Source organism: Callorhinchus milii, unplaced genomic scaffold (assembly GCF_018977255.1).
Source record: "Callorhinchus milii isolate IMCB2004 unplaced genomic scaffold, IMCB_Cmil_1.0 Scaffold3, whole genome shotgun sequence".
NCBI lineage: Eukaryota > Metazoa > Chordata > Chondrichthyes > Chimaeriformes > Callorhinchidae > Callorhinchus > Callorhinchus milii.
In genome coordinates, this window is record NW_024704744.1 from 30,979,291 (window position 1) to 31,000,707 (window position 21,417).

General features: G+C 41.7%; 1 protein-coding gene and 1 non-coding gene across 10 annotated transcripts in view; both read left to right on the top strand.

The window, feature by feature from the left end:
- ptprk (protein tyrosine phosphatase receptor type K) overlaps positions 1-21,417 on the top strand; it is a 367,918-nt gene that overhangs the window by 167,857 nt on the left and 178,644 nt on the right. For all 9 annotated transcript variants that reach the window (XM_042333764.1, XM_042333766.1, XM_042333765.1 and 6 more), the window contains exon 7: positions 18,018-18,311. In XM_042333764.1, coding sequence (XP_042189698.1) covers positions 18,018-18,311 — 294 coding nt within the window. The remainder of the gene's footprint in view (positions 1-18,017; positions 18,312-21,417) is intronic.
- Positions 3,777-3,849, top strand: trnat-cgu. The gene has a single exon. It is a non-coding gene; the product is annotated as a tRNA-Thr (tRNA).

Genomic DNA, 21,417 nt, shown 5'->3' on the forward strand with positions numbered 1-21,417 from the left:
TCTCCCATTCAGGAAGTTCAACATGTTACCGTTTGACTACAGAAATAGAAGTCGAGTGGTTTTCACCGAGGCAAATGACTTGGGAATGAATTATGAAATCCTCTTGATGTCTCTTGCAAGGGGGCAATTTCTCCTTTCTACGTTGTAGCCATCCCTGAAAGTTGCAATTTAAATCCCACAGTAGTCCTGCAAATTTAAATTTCATAATGCACCCATCTGGAAAGAATACATATGATGTGACTCTGCATATGGAAGCCAGTTATCATATTCAGCAATATTTGTTGATTAAATGGTTATCAACCATGTTAAAATAGAATTCTAAGTTCTTCAGTTGTGTTCAGTTCTTCAATGCCTAATTTTAAATGGTAGGGATAAGACTGTGCAGTGCTGCTTGGCTCTCAATATGCCAAGGTTTGCACTTCCTATTTGAAAATTGTTCCTTTCATTTACTGCTTTGGCAGATAGGACTGATGGTGCCAGTAAGATTAAATGCTTCAGGCTCTGCAAAATGTATTCGGTTTCTGCTCTTCGGGTCCTTGATGTATGAGCCAAGTTTATTCTTGTCATCATACATTTATGGAAGAAAATATTTTTTCTCAGATCAGCTATGACTTATTTTCTTGGGGCTATTTTCCAGAGACTTAATTTTAAAAATTAAATGCAACTATCTTTGAGACATATGCATACGCATCACATGTATGTGTACATGAACATAGATTCCATTAACTTGTGAGTGATGATTTTAATAGAATGTTGCAATTGCATCAAGTATTCTGCTTGTACCATGTGGTTACGTTATTATTTAACTTTAGAATTATTCTAAACATGTAGGGGATTTAGTACTCTCTATAGTCATGAGAGCCAGGATTTGTCTTTCGCCTGGGTCTGAGTGCTGTATTGAAAATCTGCTAAGTGGACATTTAGATTAAGCCATGTGGGTTGTAGCTTCCCTAAAGAGCTGTGCTATTTATCACAGAGCTATTGAATGCCTTTCATTCTTGGCTCAATAGTGCTTCAACAAAGGGAAAAAATTCTTCTTTGACAAAAANTCCATTTGAGCCCAGTGCCTATATTGTAAATATCAATACTCACTGCAAATTGTTCAACAGGTTTTTAATCATAACATTTTAATCATAACATTGCAGTGCTATCCAATCTCCAGATGATCATCATGCCATTTGGAGGGTTTGCACCAACTGTGACGTTGTTTTTTCTCTCTACCGGAGAGCTTCTCCGGTAAAGTGATCCTCACACTCGTGTTCAAATCCCTTCACTCTCTGGCATCTCCCCCTACCTCTCTGACCCCCTCACTCCCCAATCCACCACCCGACGCCTCTGCTTGACTGGCACCGGCCCCCTACTCGACCCTTGCACCCTCCGCTCCACCTTCAGAGGTTGCGCTTTCAGCCACTACGCCGAAAAACTCTGGAACACTCCCCTCAATCTCTCCTCCTCGCCCCCTCTCCACCCCCGGCTCAACGTCAGGCTCTGCCACTGGTAAGTGCTCTGAGACACTACCCTACATGGAGGGCTTTATATAAGTGCAAGTTATTGTTGTCGTTCATTCTGAAAATTGGATTGTTTTGGTGAAATTCAAGATTTATGCCCTTGCCACTTTTGATATCCAGTTTCCCCCTCAACAGCCTGTTGGGGTTTTCACTCAGTTCAAGTTTCTAAAACATTGGTATCTAATATTTCTAACTGAAGTCCTTAATAAGGGTACTGAGTAAAGTCATATCTCAGAACAGGAATTGCACTCAGATGTGATATAAAATCTGGGCTGTTTTCCGTGTGTGGGTTTGGGATGACTTGCTTCCTATTATCAGATGGATTTCTCTGCCTCCAAATGAAATCCTCATTTGGATTACTTAGAACCATAAAAATTTACGATACAGAAGAAGATCATTCAGCCCATTGTGTATGTGTCAGCTTCTTTCAGAGCAATCCATTCAATCCTGCTTACCTGACCTTTCCTCACACCTAGTTGTACTCCTAAGCAACACTTATTGAGGAAGCCATCTAGAAAGTACCGTACATTACTCATAATTATAATCTCCTTGAAACATGGTCATATTGTTTAGCTTCTCCCTCTTCACCCCTCCCACCCTCGGTTGAAGGATCTACGCTAATTTGGAGAGATTTCAATGCTGACATAACATGTAAAATCAGAAGAAAAACTGCAGATAGTTTAAAAGAAATTTCATCTTAAACAGAACGGCTGGAAATCTCTAACAGTTAAATCAGTATCTGAAAGAGAATATAAGAAATGCTAAACAAAAAAAGACCAAGGTCCATCTTGATCGCCTTCCAGTTTCCTGTTAGTTGTGTGCACATATGTCCCAAACTACCTATGTAGTTTATCCCATTATGTTATTTCCTAAAAGAAGACTAATTTGTGTTTGAAAGAATTAACACTTCCTGCTTCAACCGTCTCCCTAGGGAGCCTGTTCCTCAGCTTCACTATTCGCTCGCTGAAATAATGTTTGTGAAGATGCATTCTGAATTTACCCCCTTTCAATCGCAGTCCACGTCCTCTGGTTCTACTATTCTGGACAAGTTGAAACAGCCTGTCATGATCTATATTGTCTTGTTCCTTTAGAGTTGAGAAAAATAGATTAATGTTGTAGACAGAAACCCGATCAGGACTGATGAAAGAGCATGCCCAAAACGTTCCGCTAATTTTCTCTTCCAGAAGCTGATTGACCTGCTGTAAATATCCATATTACAACAAATGAGCTCACTCATTGGACTGAAAGTCTAAACGGCTGCACAAGGGTTGTGATATTTTCCAGATTGATTAACCGTTACGGGCTGAAGTTGGTCTTGAGAATTAGAGTAGCTTCTGGTTTTGCGCAGTGTTATTATTGTACAAGACATTATTTCTACCTGGTCGTAAATCAGTAACTGGCCTTCACAAAATGTTTCCCTGAAAGTAAAGGTAAAGAAAGTGAGGTTGAAATCTAGGCAGAGGAGATTTTATCGCTGGCTTCATGATTCATTCTGATCAATGACCCATGCGCCTGCCTGGGAAGTGTGTGTGGATATTGAATGAAAAAAAAATGAATTTCCCTTTAAGTCTGTCGTGGCCTGTGTGTGATGGATGACCGTTTTGGTAAGCTGTTGGCACCTTTGGTAGCTTACCCCAGCATGAGCCACCCTCTTCAGGAGAAAAAGGGAGAGGAAGATAAATCAAAACTATGTTTATACAAAATTAGGTACAAGGACGTTTTGGTAACTATGTACCTTGTGGGAAGACGTTTATGTTCAGCTAAATATTTAAAGCTTAACATAGACATCCTGAACAAAACGCAAAATACGGCAGATACCGAAAATCTGAAACAAAAACAGAAGTCGCTGGGAACACTCAGCAGGTCAGGCAGCATCTATGGAGAAAGGAAAGTCATTCAACGTATCGGGTCCACGACAATTCATCAGAACCTTCTGAGTATTCCCAACGACTTCTGTTTTTGTTTTAGACATCTGAAATTGTGCGATTACTGAAGCATTGGTATGTGTGCCCTGCAAGATTAAGAAACTTCTCCGGCTTGGTCTGTATTTAGATGAAAAGAATCAACCCTGGTATTTTGTTCTTCTTACAAATGTTTAACTTCCTGGAATTCCATGAAGGCTTCTTTTCCTGTTAGATTCTCAACTGTCCTTTAAACCCCACATCTGCGTGTTTACTCATTCAACTTTACCCCACCTCTACACCTCCCCTTGGGCCGTCAATACCCTTATCAGTGCTTGTATTCTGTAAACTCAATGTATACACATGGAGTCCTGTAGCTCAGTGGTTAGAGCATTCGCATCGTAAGCGAGAGGCCCTGGGTTTGATTCCTGGCAGGGCGAAACTTTGGGCAAGTTACCTTACTCCACGTGCCTCTGTTTACCTAGGAATAAGTAGGAACCTGGTTGGTATTCGATAGGCAGATGGCTTTTCCGGGTGTAATTATCTCTTCAAAAATAAATAAATAATAATAATAATTTGGTCACTCAATCCAATATGCTGTGTGCAATTGGCTGCCGCATTTCGCTCACAAAATATACAGTCAATTTACTTTACAGTCTATTCTGTGAAGCGCTTTGAGAAGTCTTGAAGACATGATAAGATGCTACAACAACAACAAAATTACATATATAGAGCACCTTTCACGGCGGGAGGACATTCCAAGGCGCTGAACAGTCAGGTGTCGGGGCCTGAGCATGGGGGAGGGGTGGTGTAGGGGTGAGGGAAGGCAGAGAGGTGGGAGGGCGACCAGAGGCACAATCGAAGAGAAGGGTCGTGAGACAGGCCTTCAAGGAGGCAAGGGAGGAAGTGAGGCGAAGGGACTGTGGGATGGAATTCCAGAGTGTGGGGGCACAGAGGCTGAAAGTCCGGCCACCAATGGTAAAGTGGATCGGGCAGGAGACATGAAGCAGGCCGGAGCCCGCTGAACGGAGGGAGTGGGCAGGTTGGTAGGGACTCAGCAGGCCAGAGAGGTAGGAGGGGACAAGGCCATGCATGGCCTTAAAGTTGAGGACGAGGATCTTGAACTCGATCCTCTGGGGGATGGGGAGCCAGTGGAGTTGGGCGAGGGTGGTAGTGATGGGGTCACGGAACCTGGTGCATGAGAGTACACGATCTGCAGAGATTTGTATGATCTGCAGCTTGTGAAGGGAAGAGTTGGGAAGGCCGATGAGGAGGGAGTTCCCGTAATTGAACCTTGATGTGACAAATGCGTGGGTGAGGGTTTCGGCAGCCTGAGGGGTGAGAGAGTGGCGGAGTCTGGCAATGTTGCGGAGGTGGTGGTAGGCTGTGCTGGTCATGGCGCGGATATGGGGGAGGAAGTACAGATCAGGTTCAAGCAAGACACCAGGTTCCTGTCTGGCTTTGTGCAGCCGTGGAGGCTGATGCTGCCAGCGCCCGAGGTGCGGAGGCACTGGCGACTAGCGAGCCAATCAGGATGGCCTCGGACTTGCTGAAGTTGAGTTGGAGAAAGTTGTCACTCGTCCTGAGGAACACCGCATGAGACAGTGCGGGGGCTGGAGGAGAAGAGGTTTGCCGCAGTGAAGTGGAGGCGGTGTGAAAGATAGGACCTGAATCAGTCAAGGATAGAACCTTGAAGGTTGAGGTGGGAGGAGAGACGGTGGAGGAGGATTGAATGGTCCATGGTGTCAAAGGCGGCGGAGAGGACGAAGAGGCAGAGGGAGCCCTGGTCACACATGTCAGGATGTCGTTTGCGATCTTGACCAGAGCAATTTTCGTGTTGTGGGTAGCACAAAAACCCAATTGGAGGGGTTCATGGAGGGAGTGGGAGGAGAGGAAAGAACGAAGCTGCGAGGCAATGGCTTTCAAGGACCTTGGATAGGAAGGGGAGATTTGAGATGGGCCGGTAGCTAGGTAGTTGTGATGGGTCAAGGAAAGGTTTCTTCAAGGTGGGGGTGATAATGGCTGTTTTGAGGGGGGATTGCTATATCAAATGCAAGGATTATTATTATAATATGAAATATTTCTAGGTAATTAATAGTAAACAATAGTCACTTCAAATATATTTTACTGTATTAGTAAGTGCAAGAAGGCAAACTGCTTGGAACTCAAATGTTTTTATGCAGTTCCCTAGTGTGATTCAATATTACTGTTTGCAATGCCAATGGTTATTATGAATTATGCAATGTATGCTCTTTCACTCAGTAATTTTTGTTATTTTCACAATTTCTTCCAATCCTGAATTTTGTTTGATTTCTTTTTCCTTCTATTACGGTAAAGGTTCCACAGGTGATCAGAATGAGCAAAACCTCTTAATTATTCAGTTGCTTTATTTGGTAAAATATAGAACTGTCAGCAGTGTTAAAACGTGTCACTGGCAAAACTGTTGTATGATGCAATAAACATCTGGACACGTCCTCATTTACATCTAGCCAACATTTGGATTAAAAATTCCATGAGGTGGTACGCTCATTGATTTGCCAGCCTTTAATAGATTTTGTATTATAGTTGTGTGTTGTCAAATATGCAGCATGCATTGCTGAATGGAATTTGTTGTGCCTAACCACGCAATTTAGGATTGGACCTTTTAATAAATAAATTCAAAGCCATCAACTCTATAAAGAATGAGTTGCTAAAGATCAGAGTACATGCACAGATGCGTACCCTTTGAGGAGCTGATAATTGCAGGTATTTTTGGTAAGAATGAATATGCACCATTTGTAATTGACCTTGTTAGCTTACAGTAGTATAAGTACCCAGCTTGATAGCCATAATTAGATTGGCTGGTACTTCTGCTTCATTATTTGTTTCTGTATAACGATGGTTAATTAAATCAAAATTTTCACAAACCATCCCACTTTCCTATTGCCACCACTGAAATCGAACACACAGAACAATAGTTTTGTGCCAGAAACATCAACACACCACTGTGTTTCTCTTAACTTCTCGAAGTATGAATTCCTGATTATAATTCCTACAGTGGCATTTTCTATGAAAAGGAGTGCATCAGGCATATTACAAATTCAACACGGAGGCTTAGCCTGCAGTGTTTTATGGCAGTTAAAGACCAGCTTGCATTGTATTAAGTAATGTATAAACTATCCATATGATGGGTGGTTTTAAACTCTTGTGACAAGATATATAGTATGTCAGGACGATCTGAATTACAACTAGTCATAAAGTTCATTGTTACACTCAAATTGAGGTGTGAATCACTTCCTTATGTTGACCCAGTTGACATGTTCTGTGAAATGTGCACAGCAGTCAATGTGAAGATGTGACTGTTTTATACTCTGTTTTCTCAAAGCAATTAAGAATCTTCTTGCCCTGTGTAATTGCTCCATGTGAGTGATGGTGTGAAACTCTGAAGAGATATGATGGTAGTAAATGCTGATCTAGATTTAAGTCTAGCTAAGGGATTACAGTATTTTGTGACTATTACAAAGAAGAGTGTTGTATGAGAAGAGAAGACTGGCTTGGAAAAATTGGCACATTTCATTTAATCAGCACACCACAAAAGCTTTTGTTTTGCTTTGGTCTTTTTCAAAGCCTCTAAAGGAACATGCATAAAGTACAGCATTTGATGTAGTGAAGGGAAAGAGATTTCCCTTCATTACATTAATTATTTGAGTAATGTAGCGTAATGTATATCTAAGTGTAATATTTATAAATGTATTCTCACAATTGAGTCATCAATAAATAATGACCCTTAATTTGGTAAGCACTTTTCATGTCGGGATGACTTCTCCAAGCACTTAACAGAATTTACCTCAAAATGTAATGATTGTGTATTTTACAGGTGAAAATGGTCACCTAATTTCTAGACAATAGTGTCCCTCAAACAGCCCATAAAGTGACTAACCAATTTTATCTGTGTGTTTTGGGCCAGATCACTGGTAGAAACTTCCTTCTCTTTTTGAATAGTGCCACGGGATTGCTTGAGATTCCATTTATACCTGTTCAAGTGAACTTTAGTTTAATATCTCACCCAAAGGACGACACGGCCAGCATTGCAGCGCTCCACTAGCGCAGTATTCAATGTCAGCCCCTACACTGAGTTGAATCCACAACCTTCTGATTGAGAGACAAAGTACTACCATTGAGCGTTAAATAACTAAATTGAAATTTCCACAAATATTGTAAGAAAAATATTTAAATAAATGGGGAAAGCGCATGAGATTGGGATTAGAGTAGATAGCTCCATTGGATGAAGAAAGGCACTAAGGAATGAATGAGGCTTCATCTTGTGCTCTAAAGATTCTACCCTGTGAAAACCTTCACAAAGGGATGTAGGGTCCTTCAGATGCCTTCATGGAGCACAATGAAGACTTAGCCATGTTTAATATGTGGGATTCTTTCCAGGAGTGTGAATCCAACTGTGAAGTAATAAACATCCTTTGCAAGTATGATCAATGTCTTGAATAAATACGCTGCATGCAGCTTCCAGTTTAAAGAAAAATGCTTCTACAGCATTCATCAGGCATTTCTACCATCTCCAGGTTACAACTGGACTGGAATAAACCTTTTGTACATTAAACAAGGAAGTCTGAAATCAAACCTAATCAGAAGCAACACTATTATGTTTATGCAGTGGAGGATTAATGTGTTTTCTTGTGAGCCTAAAACCCTAAATGTATTGGTGCATGCAAAAGAGGATTAGCAGAATACAATAGCTGCGACCATAAATGGGTAATTAAGACATGTTATGCAAAGATTGATTAAATTATGTGTATGTTTTGAAGCGAGAGCTTAGTATCTGCGATAAACAAAAGTCAAAGGTGTCTTGTCTGGAGTGTAACGAACAAAGTCAGAACTCTCTGCTTGTGCCAACTTGTCATGATGTAAATGAAGATTCCAAGTCGCTCTTACAGAGAATTAATGAAACTTATTGATGAAACGGTATGAACATGCGGAATGGATATAGGACTGAATTTTATCTTCCCCTGAAGCACTACTAATTGTCTCTAATAATTACTTCCAAACTATAAAAATATTTGTTTCCATTAGGATTATTCAGGAATTGGTATCAAGCAGCCAGCAGCGTTTAGTGGCAAATTTTTTCCTTGATCAGAAGTTTAGTTATACACCTGTTTTCTTCTAAAAGAATGCCAAATTTATATATATTTTTAGCATATAATATTTTAATCTTAAAATTGTATTATATTTTATATATAATGCATATTTATATTGCAAACCGATCTTGAAGTATATAAATTTATGTAATTTGTGTGAAACAATGTAGATTCTAGCTGCTTCTTTTAGATGTGAAAGGAAGTCCAGACATACAAAGAGAATGGGTTCCAATTGGTCAATAGAGTGGACCAGTTTCCTTTGTATAAATATGTAGAAAAAACATCCCAGTGTATATCATATAGATAGAGATAGATAGATTTCTTATTGCAAAAGGGATTCTGAGATAGATAGATTTCTTATTGCAAAAGGGATTAAGGGATACGGGGATAAGGCAGGTTAGGTTATTATCTGGAGTTAGATTAGAAGATCAGCCATGATTGAATGGCGGGGCAGGCTCGAAGGGCTGAATGGCCTAGTCCTGCTCCTACATGTTATGTTATGTTACAAGGGCTACCATCTCTCCTATTTCCCTCTCATTATCCCCTATTCCCCCTTTCCCTCATATATGCATGATTTACTCTTAAATACATTGACGCTTTTTATTTCAACGGCAGCTTCTAGCAATGCGTCCCACATTCTAACCACCCTCTGCATAAAGATGTTCCTTCTAAACTCCCTTTTAGATCAGCTACTGACTATCTTATTTAAGAGTTGTGATAACCATGTGTAGCAAAATGTGTTGAGAGAATTATAGGTGTCCTTTATGTTATTAGCCACTAACCAAAATGATTACCAAATGGGATAATTGCATAATTAACAGCACCTGTAATTCCCTCTGTGTGCACATGGTTTTGCACATGGTTAGCCCAACCAACAAATTAGACCTAATATATCTCCAGATTCCATCATGTAAAATTGGATGTGAATCAGAAAATGTAATTTGATTTCTGTACCCTTCACTGGCTTACATCTGAGGCTATCTTCCAAAGTTGAAAGACTCGTGTTCTAATCCATCACACCCTTGCTTTTAAAACATGTTCTATTGTGTATGGCTGCCTCAGTTGGTAGCACACTTGCTTCCAAGTCAGAAGGTTGTGAATTCAAGCTCCATTTTAGGACTTTGAACTCACATAGCCTTGGATGACACTCGCGTAGATTCACGTAGTCTAGGGTGACACTTCAATAAGGTGGTGCTGCATTGTTGGAGGTGTCATCCTTTAGATGAAATGTTAAACCAAGGTTCTGGCCCACCCAATTAGCATCCAAGTTCACTCGTTGCTTTCCGCACTGCCTCATACCTTCTGTAAAGTGTAGTGACTGTGTATTTTGTGGATGAAAGCAGCAGTCTAATTGCACATAGAATCATAGAATCGTACAGCACAAAAAGAGGCCATTCAGCCCATCGAGTTTGTGACGGCTCTTTGAATAGAGCAATTAATGTCAATCCCACTCCCCAGCCCTTTCCACATAACCCTGCAAACCCGTCCTCCTCAAATACCCGTCCACCGCATTTTTAAAAGTAGTTATTGAATCGGCCTCGACCAGCCTTTCAGGCAATGCGTTCCAGATTCGAACAACTCGCTGTGTGAAAAAAATTCTTCTCACCTCCCCTCTGCTTCTTTCAGATACTATTTTGAATCTGTGACCTCGAGTCACCGACACACCCACCAATGGAAACAGTTTTTCACTTTCTAACCTATCAAATCCCCTCATGATTTTGAAGACCTCTATTAGGTCTCCTCGTAACCTTCTCTGCTCCAATGAGAATAATCCCAGCCTCTCTAGCCTTTCCCCATAATCAAGGTCCCTCATTCCTGGTACCATCCTTGTGAATCTCCTCTGCACCCTTTCCAATGCCTTAACAACAACAACAAGATTCCATTTATAGAGCACCTTTCACATCGGGAGGACGTCCCAAGGCGCTGTACAGTTGGGTCAGGACCCGAGCAGGGGGGAAATGGTCAGGGTGAGAGGAGGGAAGGGAGGGAGCGAGGAGGGGTAGAGAGTCGAGAGGGGAGCTGAAGGCACGGTCAAAGAGAAAAGTCTTGAGACCGGCCTTGAAGGAGGAAAGGGAGGAGGCAAGGCGAAGGCACTGGGGGATAGAGTTCCAGAGCCGAGGGGCTGAGAGGCTGAAGGCCCGGCCATTGGTGGCAATTGGGGCGGGGGATGTGGAGCAGACCGGAGCCAGAGGAACGGAGGGTATAGGCAGGTAGGTAGGGGGATAGTAGGTCGGAGAGGTAGAAGGGCGCAAGGCCGTGAATGGCCTTGTAGGTGAGGATGAGGATTTTGAATTCGATCCTCTGGGGGATGGGGAGCCAGTGGAGGTGAGCGAGGGTGGGAGTGATGAGGTCGCAAAGCCTGGTGCGGGACAGTACATGAGCTGCAGAGTTCTGAATGACCTGCAGCTTGTGGAGGGAGGTGGCGGGAAGGCCGGCGAGGAGAGAGTTTCCATAGTCCATCCTTGAGGTGATAAAGGCGTGGACCAGAGTTTCAGCAACGTGAGGGGTGAGGTAATGCCGTAGTCTGGCGATATTCCAGAGGTGATGGAAGGCGGTGCCAGTTGTGGCGCGGATATGAGGGAGAAAGGACAGCTCAGGGACGAACAAAACGCCGAGGTTCCTGACTGGCTTTGAGAGGTGGAGAGTGCAGCCTTGGATGCTGATGGTGTCAGCGCCTGAGGTGCGGAGGCGCTGACGCGATCCAATCAGGATAGCCTCAGTTTTACGCACATTGAGCTGAAGAAAGTTGTCTCTCGTCCAGGACTCGATGTCGGACAGGCAGGCTGTCAGGACATCGGTGGTCATGGAGTTGAGGGTAGAGGAGGAAAGGTAGAGGAGGAGGAAAGGAGCATCCTTCCTATAGTGTGGTGCCCAGAACTGGGCGCAGTATTCTAACTGAGGCCTAACCAGTGTTTTATATAGGTTAATCATAACCTCCTGACTGTTGTACTCTATGCCCCTATTTATAAAACCTAGTATCCCATATGCCCTTTTTATAGCTGTATCTACCTGTCCTGCCACCTTCAAGAATTCATTTACCTGCACCCCTAGGTCTCTCTGTTCTTTTACCCCCCTTAAGACTGTATTACCTAGACTATATCGCCTCTCCTCATTCTTTCTACCAAAATGCATTACCTCGCATTTCTCCACATTGAAATTCATCTGCCATGTGTCTGCCCATTTTACCATTTTGTCTATGTCTTCCTGCAGTTGGCTACTATCCTTCTCACTGTTTACCACCCTACCTAACTTTGTGTCGTTCGCAAACTTGGAAATGGTGCTTGCTATACCCAAGTCCGGATCATTTATGTATATTAAGAGGAACAGTAGTCCTAATACCAATCCCTGGGGGACGCCACTGTACACTTCCTTCCTGTCAGAAAAGCAGCCATTCACCACAACTCTCTGCTTTCTGTCTCCCAGTCAGTTCTGGATCCATGCTGCCACTGTCCATTTTATACCATGGGCTTCTATCTTTCTTACAAGTCTTTCATGTGGCCCTTTGTCAAATGCCTTTTGAATGTCCATATAAACTGCATCAACTGCACTATCTTTATCCACCCTCTCCGTTACCTCATCGAAAATTCTATTACATTTGTTAGACAAGATTTGCCTTTAACAAATCCATGTCGGCTGTCCCTAATTAACCCATATTCTTCTAAGTGAAGATTTATTCTGTCCCGGATTAGAGTCTCCAGGAGTTTCCCCACTACTGATGTTAGGCTGACTGGCCTGTAGTTCCCAGGTTTATCCTTCTGTCCCTTTTTGTGCAGGGGAGTAACATTGGCCACTCTCCAGTCCTTTGGCAGTCAACCTTTTCAGTACTTCCTCTCTGTTTATACTTATTCTATCCATTTCCTCTACACTTTCCTCCGATACTGCGGCATTTGGTGCTTCCACTTCTTTTGTGAAGACAGATGCAAAGTACTCATTCAGCACATCAGCCATGCCCTCTGCCTCCACAATAAGATTTCCCCCTTGGTCCTTAATTGGCCCCACGCTACCTTTGACTAGCCTTTTTTTCTTGATATGCTTGTAAAATATTTTAGAATTCGCTTTAGTGTTACTTGCTAACCTTTTTTCGTATAATCTTTTTTCCCCTCTTATTTCCTTTTTCAAACCTCTTCTGCACTTCCTACAATCTATTTGGTTGTCTTCTGTATCTTGGGTTTGACATTTGTCATGCGCCTCCTTTTTCTGCTTCATTCTAGATATAATTACCTTCGTCATCCAGGGAGGTTTGGAAGCCCTACTTTTCCCTTTTGTGGGAATGTATTTATTCTGTCCCCGAGCTATCTCATCCTTGAAGACTTCCCACTGCTCTTTAGTTGTTTTACCTGCCAATCTTTCTTTCCAGTCCACCTTGGTTAGGTCCCTTTTTAACTCACTGAAATTTGCCCTCTTCCAGTTGAATACCTTCACCTTAAATGGTTCCTTGTCTCTTTCCATATGCACTCTGAATCTAATGATGTTAATAATAATCCCTCCAAAAAAACAAAACAATAATAAATTGGTCATTTTCAATCCATGACTGTTTGTGAAACATTGCTGTGCGCAATTGGCTGCTGCGTTCGCCCACAAATATACAGTCAATTCACTTTACAGTAAATTCTGTGAAGCGCTTTGGGACGTCTAGAAGACGTGAAAAGCGCTATATCAAATGCAGGGATTATTATTATTATGATCACTATTGCCCAGATGCTCTCCCACTGAAACCTGCTCCACTTGCCCTACTTCATTCCCCAGAACTAGATCTAGCACTGCTTCCTTCCTTGTTGGGCTGGAAACGTACTGATCAAGAAAGTTGTCCTGTATGCATTTTAGGAATATTTCCCCCTCCTTGCCCTTTGCGCTGTTGTTTTGCCAGTCTATGTTGGGATAATTAAAGTCCCCAATTATCACGACTCTATTGGCCTTGCATCTGTCTGAGATCTGCTTGCAGATCTGCTCATCTATTTCCTTCCCACTATTTGATGGTCTATAGTATACCCCTACCAGCGTAACAGCTCCTTTTTTGTTCCTTAACTCTAACCAGATAGATTCTGTTTTGGGGCCCTCCAGCACCTCGACCCTTTCCACGGCTATAACTGTATCCTTGATTAACATTGCCACACCCCCTCCTTTTTTTTCTTCCCTATCCTTCCTGAATACATTATAGCCAGGAATATTCAGCTCCCATTCCTGTCCATGCTTGAGCCAAGTCTCTGTTACTACTTCTACATACTCCCTGTGACCACTTGAGCCTGCAGCTCACCAATCTTGTTTGCTAAACTCAATGCATTTAGGCACATGCACTCCAAGACTGACTTGACCTGTTCTGCACTTCCCCCCGTGTTTTTTTTTCTCCATTTTCTAGCTCTTCGTTTTTTGCATTCCCTTCTCCCCTCAAAACTAGTTTAAACCCTCCCCTACAGCATTAGTTAGCCTGTCTGCAAGCACATTCGCCCCAGCCCTGTTTAGGTGCAACCCATCCATATGATACAGGTCCCACCTGCCCCAGAACTGGTCCCAATGATCCAGAAACCTGAAGTCCTCTTTTCTGGACCATTTCTCCAGCCAAGCATTCATATGCTTGATCCTGCCATTATGGTACTTATTTGCCCGAGGCACAGGGAGTAATCCAGAGATCGCCACCTTGGATGTTCGATTCTTTAGTATGTTCCCCAGCTTTTGATATTGACCCTGTAGAGTCTCAGCCCTTTTTTAACCAATATCATGGATCCCCACCTGGATCACCACTTCTGGATGTTCTCCTTCCCCCTGAAGATTTTATCCACCCTTTCTGCGATGTCTAAGACCGTTACACCAGGGAGACAACATATCATCCTTGACTCCCGTCTTCTGTTACAGAAACGTCGGTCTATATCTCTCACCGTTGTATCCCCTATGACAACAGCATTGCTCCTGTTACCTATGTCCCCCTGTTCTACCAATCGGTTTATACTGTCCTCCCTGGAGATGTCAACACTCTCAATGTTCAGTACAGAGTACTGGTTTGAGAGTGCTACACTATTGGGGGCATTCTGCCCAGCCTGTCCCCTTTTCCTACCATGCCGGACAGTCACCCAGTCATGTTCCGTCTGAACCCTCAGTCTGTGGGGTGAGGTGACCACCTCTTGAGGTGTCTGGCCCATCAAACACTCACATCCGTTGATCAAGTTTGAAGCCCACGGCTCCATCACCCCTCTCTCAGGGGTCCCATTATCTGCAGGACTGATGAAACCTTCCTGTCCCTGAGCATTAACCAGATGCAAGCATCTCCTGAGCCTCAGGGGAGTTATGGTTTCCTCCATCATACTGTCCAGGAACCTCTCACTGTCCCTAACAACATCCCACGAATATCCCACATTCACATCAAGTGAATGATCAATTTTATTTGGGGATTTGTTGGCCAGGATGAAATAGAAGATGTCCTGACTACAATTTTTCAAACATTCTTGGATTCGAAAGTTATATGAGGATTTGTAAGGTGTCACATAGGAAGGTACTAAAAAAAATAAAGACTTTCCATAGTTTATTAACAAGGAAGTTTTTTTTTAAAAAAGACTCATTAGTATTTGAAATGTGTTACAGCAAGTGGCTATTAAAGTTGTATCAATTATTTAAAAGGGAACATGATTAAAGATATAAGGGAAATGTATGAAAAAGCAGGGGAATGGGACAAAAAGAAAAGCTCCGTTTGACAGATGACACTGAGTGCTTACAATGGGTTGATTGGCCTTCTGAGCTGATATTTCTATTTCATTCCCAAGATATTTGGGGAGTTTTGCATTGTATTACACAGGCTGCACAATTTCTTGCTCATTTTCTGGCTCATTTTAATTTAAATGTTCCAACGCTTTAATATCTTTCAGTATGTAGAAACTTGACGGAAAAGCCTGCATGTTAATTTGATCATGCTAAATCAAGAAGTTAAGCATAATTTACTTTGCAAAGTGTCCATTAGGTCTATCATAAATTCATTCATAATTAATGTTGTTCATGGCCATTGTTCGATTTGCTTCTTGCATTTGAACTCTTACATAAAGTCAGGAGTGGCTTTGAATATGCCAGGTAAAGGGAGAACGTTTGTGTATCTTGCAACTGTCAATATTAAGGCCATTTGTCTTATGTAAATGTCTTTGCTCATCAGTTTTATCTGCCTCAGTGAAATGCAGTACATGGCAATTTAACAGACATTGTATGAATAGGAATGTTTCATAAGTAATATTTGCTGAGATACTTCCTAAATGCAGACAGATTCAACACTATTTGTTGAAAGCAGCAGTTAGTGTGAATCAAGGAGTTCTATCGCTCTTAACGAGTCAACACAGAAATTCTTCTGTTCTGTAAATTTCTATGGTTATGGTTTTATGAACACTCCAGTACAATGTTGGGGGAGCGCTGCATTGCTAGAGGTGCAGTCCTTTGAATGAGACATTGAACCCAAATCTTGTATGTGTGTTCAGGTAGACATTAAGATTTCCATTGTATTGCTTGAAAAGAGAAGGCAATTTCTCCTGGAATCTTCAACAATGTTCCAGGTAAAATTGGTCTTTAACTTCATGGCTGTTTGTTGGACATTGCTATATGCAAATTGGCTACTTCATTTGCCTACAAAATACAATTGCTGTACTCTACAGGGTATCTGTCCACAAAGTTCTTATACCCCTTTTTTGTAAAACAGAGATATGAGACTATGGGTGAGCTGAAACAAGCTGTCAGATGCATTTTGTCTCATCACTCCATCATGTAACAGAAGATCATTATCTGCCATGAATCTGATGGCACTAACACTGATCCTCTAGATGTCTAAATATAATTAAGTATTTCTAAATACAATTATCAGCATTCTTCCACATGTTTCAATTGTTGGTCGGTGAACAGTAGAAAAGAAACATGGGGTTAACAGGACTTTGGACACCCAAAACAGCCATGCACAGCAACTTCTTTGGTTGGCCAACAAAATAAATGTTTCTTGGTTGAATATTTCTTGATTTATGGCATCAGTCTATGCTATTTTGTTATTTCTTTGATTATTTTGTTGACCAATCAGAAAGCTTGCCGACCACTGCTCTACAGTAAATCCTGCGTAGCGCTTTGAGATGATAATAATAATAATGATGATTGAACAACATAAGACGTTATACCAAATCCAAGGATTATTGTTATTACTGTTACTGATTAAGATGTATAGGTATACGGACAAGGTAAGAAAATGGTACTAGATGTTAAAGATCCTATTTGCCATAATCTAATAAATGGTAGAACAGATTCCACAGATTCAATGACTTGCTTCTGCTCCTATGTTCCTAAATATTCCTGGTTTGATTTTCAAAAGTGTAAAGTGCTGGGTTTGTAGCATGCATAAATACACTATGTTTGCCAGCTTAATCCTAGTATTTTGAATTTCAACTTAGTTGCTTAATTAGCTGAAACTTTGAATGAGCCATCTGGACTGGAAACATTGTCTTTGGTGAATAAAGCATTGTCAGTGGCCTCATTTGATCAGCAGCTGGAATGTTGCTGAGAATGATCCTTAATAATGTACTTTTGATACCTTGTGTAATGATGCATTTCTTTGCGCTGTCTCAGGATAATGTAAAAAAAGATTGATTCTTTCTGTTCGTTTTTACTTGATGCAGGTTTAAGTTGGCTTACATATAGCTAGTGCTTATATTATACTACTTGCATTTATATAGCGCCCTTACATGGGATAGTTTCTCAGAGGCTTAACAGTGGCAGAGCTTGAGAGAGGGTAGGTGACCATAGGCATTGTCGAAGAGGAAGGTGTGATCCGAAGAGGGGGCAAAGCAGAGAGTTCCATAGTTTTGGGGCATCATGGCTGAAAGCATGGCTACCGATGGTAAAGTGTAGGGAGGTGCCAGGGCACAAAGCATGTGAGTGTGAGGATCATAAAATTGATGTGTTTTGCAATGGAGAGCCAGTGGAGCCTGGCAAACACTAGAGTGATTGGAGTGCAGAGTTTATTTTGAGTGAAGATACAGGCAGCAGGGTTTTGATAGGTATTCTCTGGTTAAGATAATTTTGGAAATGATCATTTTAATCTGCTTTGAAATCTGCAATAGTGGTGTTTATTTAAAAAAAAACTTTTAGGAAGACTGCTTGAGTTACTAAATCTTGATTGCTTGATTTGAACCCAGGTTTTCTTTCTTGCAAGCTGCAGGACTCCTATGTTGGAATAGAGGGAATGAGAAATGAGCAATAGACTAGGATTTGAAAAACCGAGGGCAAGGACAGGACAATGAGAATAGAAATGATTGCGTAAGTAGAAAGAGCTGAGATGTGTAGGGCTTTTATTGTCTGGATATCGATCCCGATGTTTGACCCACTGAAGAGTGAGGATAGGAGCAATGTGGAGCAGGAGGTATTGTGGGCTGCAGAGATTTGAATATACAGTACTAAACTTCAGCTGAATGTTAGTGACTGTCAGAAGAATTACATTTTAATACTCATGAATTAAATTTCTTTCTTTACAGAGCCGCCCATGCCAATTGCACCACCCCAGCTGCTTGGTGTTGGTCCTACGTATTTGCTCATCCAGCTGAATGCAAATTCGATCATCGGCGATGGTCCTATTATCCTGAAAGAAGTGGAATATCGAATGACGAGTGGAACCTGGACAGAAATCCATGCTGTAAATGCACCAACCTACAAGCTATGGCATTTGGACCCAGATACGGAGTATGATATCAGAGTGTTGCTGACTAGGCCTGGTGAAGGAGGGACGGGTTTAGCTGGGCCCCCGCTCATTACGAGAACCAAATGTGCAGGTTAGTCCAATTCACCCCCTCAATACCTTGAAGAAAATGGACTGCTTTGGTTGTTAAATTAACTAACAGCAATGTTGATAACACTGGAATTCTGTGGTAAATGCACGTTGTTTAAAGAAGTGCTGGGAACAAAATATTGGCCTGATCTTACTATCCTACATTATACAATAGAAATCTACATTTAGATAGCAACACCTTTCATGTTGATAGGACATCCCAAGGTACTTAACTTTCAGCCTTTCTTCCCCACTTTCTGAAACTACCTCCCAGATCCGCCCCGCCCCCTCCTTCGAGGCCCATCTCAAGACCTTCCTCTTCGAACGTGCCTTCAGTCATCTTCCCATCCCACACCCCATTGACCCCCACCCGCTTGATTCCAACCCCTAACTCAGGTGTAAACCCTTCACTGTCCAGTGTCTTGGGATGTCATCCTGACTTTATATAAATGCAATTTGTTGTTGCTGTGAACAGTTCTGCCTGGGATCTGAACTGGAGTGTGAGACAAAGGGGTGGGGCGAGGAAAGATGACAGAACGTGGGATCAAAGAGTTGGGCCTTGAACAAAGTGAGAGAGGGAGCAAGTCGAGGGACTTTCTCCTGGGATGGAGTACCAGAGAGTGGCGGCAGATAAGCTGAAAGGCTGGCGGTGGGGAGAGAGGGACGGGGAACTGAAGCAGGTGCCCATTGAGCAAAGGAAGCGGCTGTTGTACAGTGAATTTACATATATTGATAAATGGTCTACTGGTTGGGGGGAAGAAAGCATTTTAATTAGAAAAAAGACCAGTAGGTTATTTTGTATCAGAAATGTTTATAAACTTAAGAAAATGTTAATGCATCAATTTGCTTGAAGCCTTTTTGCCTCTACCCTGTAGCTTTCCATGGAGTGATCTACAGTTTGATTTTTTTTTAGTGGACAGTCTATGAAATTGTAACCGTCTATTGTACTGAAAATTTGATGGAAAATATTTTTATCGAGCTCATGTTATAAATAGTATGTTGTAAATCCCAAGGTGATTACAAGAGGAGTGCATATAAGGCTAAGTTTAATGTACTTTTTTTGTACACTGAGCATGGTAAGTAATTCGGTGCTTCAGGTAATTGTAGTCTAGTAATTATTTTCTCAGAATGAAAGCATTTCTGCCTGTATTCACACACAGATATCAAGATTGCTCTGATAATTTAAAACAGACTAGATCGTATTGATTTTATGGTAATAAAAAGTAAAAATCCTGGTTTTAAATAATAATAATAATAATCCTTGCATTTGATACAGCGCTTTTCATGTCTTCTAGACATCTCAAAGCGCTTCACAGAATATGCTGTAAAGTGAATTGCCCGTATAACTTGTGGGCGAAACGAGGCAGCCAATTGCGCACAGCGGTGTCCCACAAACAGTCGTGGATTGAAAATGAACAATTTATTATTTATTTATTTATTGGAGGGATTATTATTAGGCGTGGAGTAAGGAAACTTGCCCAAGGTTTCGCCCTACCTGGAATTGAATCCAGGTGTCTCACTTGCAAGGCGAGTACTCTAACCATTGAGTTACAGGACTCCATTCCATCCAATTCCATTCAAAATAAATTGTGCCATAATTTTGCTTCAGTAAATAGAAGCAAGTAATGATAATTTGACCTGGACAACTGACTGTTTCAATGTAGAACCATTGTAGTTGACCTGTACTGTTTATATGGTTTAGAATAGTTAGTAGAACCTGTTTGAAGTTTATTTTTTTATATGGACAGTATTTTATTTGAGCTTTCCTTCCTTACCACAAGGACGTTACTTCATAGTATGTTGTGGCAATGTCTGCTCCCTCATTCATTCATTCTTCACCATACAGCAGAAATGTTACTAGGTTATTGGACAAATATAATGTGGGTGAAATTTTCATACATTATTCACCCTGCAGCAGAAACAAATGCCAAGCAATGTCGTCACATGTTTCGTCCTTCCAAATTTTTGCTTGGACACATTTTTAGGTGCAGTGGACAAGGGTTAAAGCACGGGTCTCTGCAGGCCTTTTGCTGGTGCTGGTAAGCGTAAGAACAATTGAAAGTGGTTAAGAAGTATATGAATCCAACATTACAGGTTAAGTACTACTTAAGTATGACTTTTCTTTCTCTTTCCTCATCTTCCCCCCACCTCAAGTGATGCCAATATGCTACATAACTAAGGACAACACAGCATACAATGACTTGTGAATTGTTTACAGGCCAAAATCAGTTCTGAGTATTGTAACATAGAAAGATTTGGCCAATTCGGTCGGATGCAATGTGATGATGATGTGGCAGTCACTCACTTCGCACAAACTTTAAAACCAGAGGCCAGAAAGAAATGGACCCTTTTAATGTTTCTGATGAGTGACAAACTGCCACATCTATTTCTGCTGTCTTTCTTTGCTGCACAAAACCTTCCCTACTGAAAAAAAATCTGTAAGCTGTATTGGAGTCAAATTACTCATCCAATGTTGAAGCTCAAATCATCCCAATATAAAGAGATCTCCAGTTCCAGGTGAGAGCCAATCCACTAACTGGACTGTTACCATGGACAACTGAAGGTTTCTATTTTTACATCTACCACGCTAAAAAGCAGAAAGCCTTCTATTCAGTGTTACTTGACAAGACGTTAATACAGCTGGACATGTGAGGCAAGAGGCTATATTCACACAACTCCTCCAAATACGGATTGCCTCCAGGGGCAGACTCACGATGTAAGAAATATGGAAATTTTCTAAGTGCTCCCATGATTGGCTCCTGATACTTGCCACCCCAGAGCTCGACATTCAGGTGAATGACAGCTCAGACCAGTCAATCATTGCCCAGAGGCCACCCTACCTGATGAATGATAACTAAGATAGCCAATCACTGCCTGGATCCTGCCCACTTGTTTAAGCCCCGACAACCATTTTAAACATGCAGAGTTTTCATGCCAAATCTACACCCTCCAAACTCCCCCAGGATTGGTGACCCCATTTTACAATCTGACAATCTGGGCCCTTTTGGGGAGCCAGTCCACCACAGATTGCCTCTTGCCACGCGTGTTCAATGAAGTTTATGTTCAAAAGCAATCTTCATTTAATTGACTTGGCAACGAATCAGATCCTG